The 7304-nt window shown below is 65.3% G+C and overlaps 2 protein-coding genes across 2 annotated transcripts in view; both read left to right on the top strand.

Moving 5' to 3' along the window:
* MNEG_11468 (CCR4-NOT transcription complex subunit 1) overlaps nt 1-3166 on the top strand; it is a gene marked incomplete at both ends in the record, with an annotated part of 4175 nt that extends 1009 nt beyond the window's left edge. Inside the window, 2 exons of the mRNA XM_014040061.1 lie at nt 21-359; nt 617-3166. Coding sequence (XP_013895515.1) covers nt 21-359; nt 617-3166 — 2889 coding nt within the window. The remainder of the gene's footprint in view (nt 1-20; nt 360-616) is intronic.
* Nucleotides 3167-4093: 927 nt separating this feature from the next.
* On the top strand, nt 4094-6961 carry MNEG_11467 (ubiquitin carboxyl-terminal hydrolase 7; the record flags this gene model as incomplete). Its single annotated transcript, XM_014040060.1, has 8 exons — nt 4094-4172; nt 4257-4330; nt 4530-4606; nt 4811-4971; nt 5383-5648; nt 5937-6155; nt 6442-6570; nt 6752-6961. The coding sequence occupies 8 exons, from the start codon at nt 4094-4096 to the stop codon at nt 6959-6961; spliced, it is 1215 nt and encodes a 404-aa protein (XP_013895514.1).
* Between the last annotated feature and the right edge of the window lie 343 nt (nt 6962-7304).

Genomic DNA, 7304 nt, shown 5'->3' with positions numbered 1-7304 from the left:
CCCCAATCCCCCCTCCCAAGGTGCTGGTCAACGACAACCTGGAGCTGGGCTGCAGCATCATCGAGCGCGCCGCCACGGACAAGGCGGTGCGCGACATCGACAAGAGCCTCGCCGCCGCATACGAGGCGCGCGGCAACGCGCGAGCCCGCGGCCAGCCCTTCTACGAGCGCGCTCTCTACGCGCAGTCGCAGCAGGGGCGCTTCCCTGCGGCGCTGCCCGAGAGCCTCAAGCCCAAGCCGGGCTTGCCTCAACAGCAGCGTGTGTACGAGGACTTCGCGCGCATGCCGCGTGCGCTGCCGCCGCACCCGCTCAATGCCAGCTTCAGGCCCGACGGCGCACCGCCGGCCAGCCCGCTGCAGGTGCGTGTTTGTTTCTGGCAGGGAGCCTTGAGCAATCATGGCGGGGTGTTTGAATGCCCACACCGTACAACGTCGTGCGACGTATGCATTGCTGAGCTTGCGCATGTGCTTTTCTCTGCTCAGCTTGCTGCTTTTTGGGAAAGACGCCTCTGGCTTTGTATCCTGCACCTCCATTCGCACACTCCCTGTCCAGCGGCTCCAACCCTTCTCTGCTGCCCCCTTCGCTCTCTGCATCCCTGCAACCGCGTGTCCGACAGCAACCCCAGGACGGCAGTGCAGTGCAGGTTCCCGACAAGCCTCTTCAGGAGGGTGCCGTCTCTGCTGCGGCGGGGCCCCTGCAAGGTGTGGCGCTCAGCGACGGCTATGTCAAGTGGCAGCTGGCGGCGGACGCGGCGTGCTCGCGCGACCCCAACGCCGTGCTGGACGCCAGCGGCGAGCTGTCGGCGCTGCGCGAGCTGCTGCGCGAGCTGCTGGGCGGCAGCGAGGAGGCCGCCCTGCTGGTGGGGCGCCGCCTCATCAAGCACCTGTGGGAGGTGCCTGGCAAGGCCCACGCCAGCCTGCACGTCGATTGCCTGGCGCTTGCCGCGGACGTGCTCAGCGGTGGCGCCGGCGCAGGGGGCGCGCCGGCCCCAGGATCGCCGCCCGCCGGCCCCGGTGGGCGGCGCCTGGCAGCAGAGCTGACGCAGCTGTGGGTGGCTCTGGCCAGTGAGGCAAAGTTCAACCGCGATATCGGCGAGCGGCTGCTGGCGCGCGGCCTGCTGCTGCTTCCTGAGGTGGACGCCTACCTGGCGCGCGTGCTGGTGGCGCAGCGCCCCGCAAGCGCCATCGACTTTGGCGTGCTGCTGGTGCGCGCAGTCAAGGACGGCCTCGCCGGCGCCGCAGATGTTGCCGCGACGCTCGACGTGCTGGGCAAGCTCGCTGGCAGCGTCGCCGGCGGCGAGCAGCTGCTGCAGCTTCTCAGCGCGGCGCGCGCCGCCAGCCGCGTGCGTGCCGCTGAGCGCGCGGAGCTGCCGGCCATCGGCGGCCTGCGGGACAAGGGCGGCGACCCTGCAGGCCTGCACCAGCAGGTGGCTGGCCTGTTTGAGGAGTTTGCGCGCCGCTGTGTCGTGGCGCCGGACGAGAAGATGCACGCAGCGTTTGTGCAGCAGCTGCGCGCCGCGGGGCTCCTCAACATGGACGACGCCACTGACCGCATGCTGCGCGTGCTGGTCGAGCTGGCGGTGGCGCACTGCCTCGCCAGCGAGACGCCCGGCGTGCGGCCCGACGGCGGCCCTGCCCCTGGGCCGCTGTCGTTCTTGGCGCTCGACCCGCTGGTAAAGCTTGCAGCCTGCCTGACACTCGTGCATGGCGGCGGCGAGGCCTTCCTGGGCAGCCTGCTGCGCATGGTGGTGGCGCTCGTGCGGCGTGACGCCGAGGACCGCGGGCCGGCCTTCAACGCGCGGCCCTACCTGCGGCTCCTGGCCGGCCTGGCCAGCGAGATGGGCAACGGCGCGGAGGCAGGCGAGCCAGGCGCGCTTCGCCTCGTGCGGCTAATCGGCGAGGCGCTGCTGCTGCTGGCGCCGTCGCGGGTGCCCGGGTTTGCGTTTGCCTACCTGGAGCTGCTGGCACACCGCGCCATCATGCCGCGGCTGCTGGGGGCCCCTGCGGCCGCCGCGGGCCCCCTGGCCCTGGGCGACCTGTACGAGGCGTTGCTGCTGGGACTGCTGGGCTTCCTGGAGCCGGCTCTGCGCGCCGCAGAGCTCACCGATCCCCTCAGGGCGCTGTACAAGGGCACGCTGCGGCTGCTGCTGGTGCTGCTGCACGACTTCCCCGAGTTCCTGTGCGACCACCACTTCCGTCTCTGCGACGTCATCCCGCCGCCCGCCATCCAGATGCGCAACCTCATCCTGTCGGCTTTCCCGCGCAACATGCGGTTGCCAGACCCCTTCACGCCAAACCTCAAGTTTGACAAGCTGCCAGAGATTGCGGCTCCGCCGCAGGGCGCGCCGCCGCGCGACCTGCTGCTGCCGCCCCCGCTGCGCGCACAGGTTGATGCGCTGCTGGCGCGCCGCGCGCAGCCAGGCGCTCTGCAGGCCCTCGTCGCGCGGCTCGTGCTGCCGGCGCAGGGCTCGCAGCAGAAGCAGGGCCAGGCACAGCAGCAGCAGCAGCAGCAGCAGCAGCAGCCTGGCGGCCAGGGCCAGTCGCCAGTGGCAGGGCAGGCGGCGTCAGCGGCACTGGGATTGGGCATTGTCGGCGCTTCTGTGGCGCCGCCTGCTTTGGGCGGCGCCGGCGGTGCTGTGCGGTATGCTGGCAGCCTGCTCCACGCGCTGGTGCTGTACGTGGGCGGCTGTCATGCTCCGGGCTCTGGCGTGGAGCGCGACGACCCCGGGCTGTCGCTGCTGGCAGGCCTGGCAGGGGAGCTTGATGCCGAGGGGCGCTACCTGCTGCTCAACGCCATCGCCAACCAGCTGCGCTACCCCAACAGCCACACCTACTACTTCTCATGCGTGCTGCTGACCCTGTTTGCCGACGCGCCCACGGGCCCGGCAGGCGAGGCGCTGCAGGCGCAGATCACGCGCGTGCTGCTGGAGCGGCTGATTGTCAACCGCCCCCACCCCTGGGGCCTGCTCATCACGTTCATCGAGCTCATCAAGAACGAGCGCTTCAACTTCTGGAACCACCCCTTCACCAAGGCGGCCCCAGAGCTGGAGAAGCTGTTTGAGAGTGTCGCCCGCTCCTGCATGGCGGCGCCACCCGCCATCAAGCCGCAGGATGTCGCCGCGGCCGCGGCGGGAGGCACGCCTCAGGCGGCAGGGGTGGTGGGGTGACGCGGATGGGGTGGCACGGGCCATGAGGCGGGTGGGGTGGAATGCTGCCGGGGCTGAGGCGGGCGAGGCATAGGTCTGCGCACGCACTTGAGCAGGCTGAAACGGCTGTGGCGGTGCACCTTGGGGTGAGCAGCATCGCCGCCAAGCAGCACCATGCAGGCAGGCGGTTTGCCATGTGTGCCTTGTGACTCGCCGCATCGCCGTTGTGCGTCTCTCTGCCTTTGTGCGTCTGCTTTCTTACACCAGCCGCTTTCTATATTGTTTTGCGTGTACACACATCATTTTCCCCCTGTCCTTGGTCCACGTGCACGTTTTTGTCACGCGTGCAATGCAGCTGGCCCATCGGCCTGGGCCTCTGTGTTGCCGTACTGTGCTTTGCTTTCTTCCTACCACTTAGGGCGGGCAGCCAGCTGCGTTGCTGCGACCTGCTCGATGCAGCTTGCCACTGCCAGCAGGCCGTTATGCGCGACTGTGGCCGCCTCACATTGGTGACTGGCAGCATTAGTAACGCACGTCATAATGCATATATGTCATTACCCCCCCTTAATTGACAGGTAGACAGTTGTGTGAAGGTGCAGTTATGACAAACCAGGGGCGCATGGACTCGCCTGGCCTCACGCATCAGTCAACACGGCACGTCTGTCAACTTGCGGGTATAGAGCACCTGATCCAGGCAGAAACTGAAATTGCTGGCTGTACATGTGTTGCGCGCCCGTCTCCGCGCAAGCGGCCCTTGCACAAGGGACGCGTGTGGCGGCGCGCCCGCCAGTGACGAGGAACACATTCACATTGAGCGGCACCATACACTTGGGTCATTCACAAGGGTTGCGGGGGAGGACGCTTCTTTGTCACCGCACGCTGCTTCGAGCTGTCGAGCGAATAATTTCTTGCTTTGCGCGCTCTAGGCGATCTTGGGCTAAGCTAAAAATGCCCGCCGAGGACGTGGACATGGACGATTCTATGGATCCCGTCATTGAGGAGGTCCGCGAAGAAGGGCAGCCCATGGGTGAGCGGGGGCAGCACGGGGTGATCGAAGTGTTGAGTGTCCTGGTGCAATCCTGATCCCTCTGCGGGCCCCGTGCGCCTGCAGCGATTGAGGTGTCCGAAGCGGTTCACGAAAAGGACAAGGCTGAGGAGGACGCGGAGATGTCGGGGTCCTACACAGTGAGACGAGAGGGTTGATCTGGGGGAGTGTGGAATGCCGAGCCAGCGGCGCGTGCGGTCATGAGCAGTGCTATACACGCGGAGTAGCCACTCGGGCGCGCCTGAATGGCACGGCAGGGCAGTCTGGCCAGTGTCAAGCGCCGCCGCGTGAATGCACGTCGCCTCGCTGCGCTTTGCTTCCATGCGTGCGTTCGTGCAGTGGGTGCTGGAGGGCTGGCCGCGGCCCACCAAGACAAAGATTCACTCGGAAAAGTTTGAGATAGGGACATACATATGGTGCGTCAGAGTTGCATGGGCAGTCGAATCGTGGACACTGGCGCATGCCTGGCGGTTGTTGGTTGGCCGGGCACCTTGTGTGGGTCATCACGTGGGCCTGGAGGCGGTTGGCCACCAGGCCCCACAGCTGCAAGCTGTGCTTTCATGCACGGTCAAGTGGTCTTGCGGATGCGCTGCTGATGGCCCTGGGGCTACTGCTCGCAGGCGTCTGCTGGTTATCCCTGGCAACGACAACCAGGGCGAGTTCCTCAGTGTGTTCCTCGACTCCCCAGAGGCGCCCTACACGCCTGCACACTTGTCACCACGCGCAAAGTTCACGCTGGCGCTGGAGAGCACGCTGGGGCGGGAGCATGACCACAAAAAGGGTGCGAGGAGATCTGGTGGTGTGAGTTTGTGGGCAGGAGGCTGCATTTTGCAGAGAGCAATTGGCGATTATGCGCTCAGCGTTGTGCAGCCCCCAATGGCCTTGATTTGGCTCATTTGGAAGCAGATTTGAAGCATGCAGTGTCAGTGGGGAGAGCTCAGACGTCAACCCTCAGTTGGGTTCGTCAGCCCGCTGCCAAGTTGGCTCGAGTGCGGTTGCAGGCCCGCAGCTCTGGGTCCATCTGCATGCGTTGAAAAACCTCCCCAAGTGTACCATATCCAGTTGTGTGTGTTTATGAGCAAACACGGCAGCCTCTCAACACGTGTTCAGGAGAGGACCATCCGCCAGAAGTACTGCATCAGCCTGACACCGTCCCACTCCCCTTACTTCCCCTCCCCTGTGGCCCCCGCAGACTCTGAGCACCTGTTCACGAGTCAGCAGATGGACTGGGGGTTCAACCAGTTTGTGCCGCTGGTGGACGTGGCGGACCCTGCCAAGGGGCTGATCCATGAGGGCGGGGTGTTGAGGATTCGCGTGGAGGTGCAGGTGCGGCGTGACGAGCGGCTGAGCTGGGACAGCCGCAAGGAGACGGGCTACGTGGGCCTCAAGAACCAGGGCGCCACCTGCTACATGAATAGTCTGCTGCAGTGCCTCTACTACCTGCCCTTTTTCAGAAAGGTGGGTTCGGGGGAAAGGGCGGGCGCGCTTGGAGGAGAGGGCACGGGTTGGCAGACCCCGGCGGGCTACGCTAGGGGCCAGTAGGCAGGAGTGCAGGAGCGTGCAGGGTTATAAAAGGCTGAGGCAAACACAGGGCACTTGCCAACTGCACAGGAATGTTGCAGCACCACCCTCAAGCGCAATATGCCTGGCTGTTTGGCCAGCTGAGGGCATGCTGCTGGGCCGCATCGTGCAGTTGCCTGAGGCCACCCGCCCGCCGTGCCGTCTCCACTGCCCTCCCCTCTCCAGGCGGTGTACCACATGCCCACCAGCGAGAGCGACGACCCCTCCAAGAGCATGCCCCTGGCCCTCCAGAGTGTGTTTTACAAGCTGCAGTACAGCCGCACCCCGCCCTCCACCAAGGACCTCACAAAGTCCTTCGGCTGGAACACCTACGACGCCTTCTTCCAGCACGACGTGCAGGAGCTCAACCGTGTGCTGTGCGAGAAGCTGGACGACAAGATGAAGGTGCGCGCGCTGCTACATGTGTGCGGGGGGGGGGGGAGAGGGGGTGCCAGGAGATGCAGCAGCGTAGGAGATGGCGTGCACGAGGGGCTCAAGCCCATATCGCGGCTGGTGCGAACCGTCAATTGCCGCTGGGGGGTGTGGCTGCTTGCGCAGGGTGTGCTCTGGGGATCTGGTGATGTCATCATGTAGGTCCACGGGCCCCGCGTGGTCCCCTGCGCATACGTGCCGCTCTCGACTCTTACCGGCAGCGCCGCCCCGTGCGCCTGCGCCCTGCCCCCACACCCAGGGCACGGCTGTTGAGAAGTCGATCAACTACCTGTTCGAGGGCCACACTGAGTCGTACGTGGAGTGCACCAACGTCGATGTGCGCTCCACCAAGCGCGAGAGCTTCATGGACATACAGCTGGTCGTCAGGGTGAGTGGCGGTTGGGGCTTTGTCAGGTTCACGCGTGATGGGGGTGCCTGGGTCCAAGGGCCCCCTGTTGAACCGCGGGTACCGTAGTTGAGCCTGGGGATGGGCAGCAGCTGCAGCAGCTGTAGCAGCTGCAGCATCATGAAGCTCACCCCTTCCTCTCACCGCGCATGTGCCAACCCAGGGTTGCCGCGACGTGTACGACTCGTTCGACAAGTACTGCGAGGTGGAGCTGCTGCAGGGTGACAACCGCTACCGCACCGACAGCCACGGGCTGCAGGACGCCTGCAAGGGCCTCAAGTTTGAGGCGCTGCCGCCCGTGCTGCAGCTGCACCTGCGGCGTTTTGACTACGACTACCAGCGCGACACCATGCTCAAGGTCGGGGAGGGATGAGAGGGGCCGGGGTTGCTCTGGGCTTTTCGAGGGATTCTGCTGTCCAGCAGAGGCCTCTTTGGGCCCTTACCTGGGGTTACATGGATGCAGGCCAGCTGTCATAGGTTTGATGGCTGGCTTTTGGTTCAACGTAGGGACCTCACCCTGCTCAGCAGGAGCAGAGCAGGGGCGCAGCACCATTGCTGCATCTTGCAAGGCCAACGCGCCTCACAGCACGCCTGTTGAAGCAATAATTCGCAATGCATTGCAGTGATGCCCCTCATCTATGCACCAGCCACAACACTGTTGCTCTAATCTTGCTCTTCAGGAATGCAACTGCGCATTGAAACCCTTCCAGCACCCC

Source organism: Monoraphidium neglectum, assembly GCF_000611645.1.
Source record: "Monoraphidium neglectum strain SAG 48.87 unplaced genomic scaffold scaffold02757, whole genome shotgun sequence".
In the NCBI taxonomy this organism is placed as follows: Eukaryota; Viridiplantae; Chlorophyta; class Chlorophyceae; order Sphaeropleales; family Selenastraceae; genus Monoraphidium; species Monoraphidium neglectum.
This window is presented reverse-complemented; position numbering and strand designations above follow the sequence as displayed.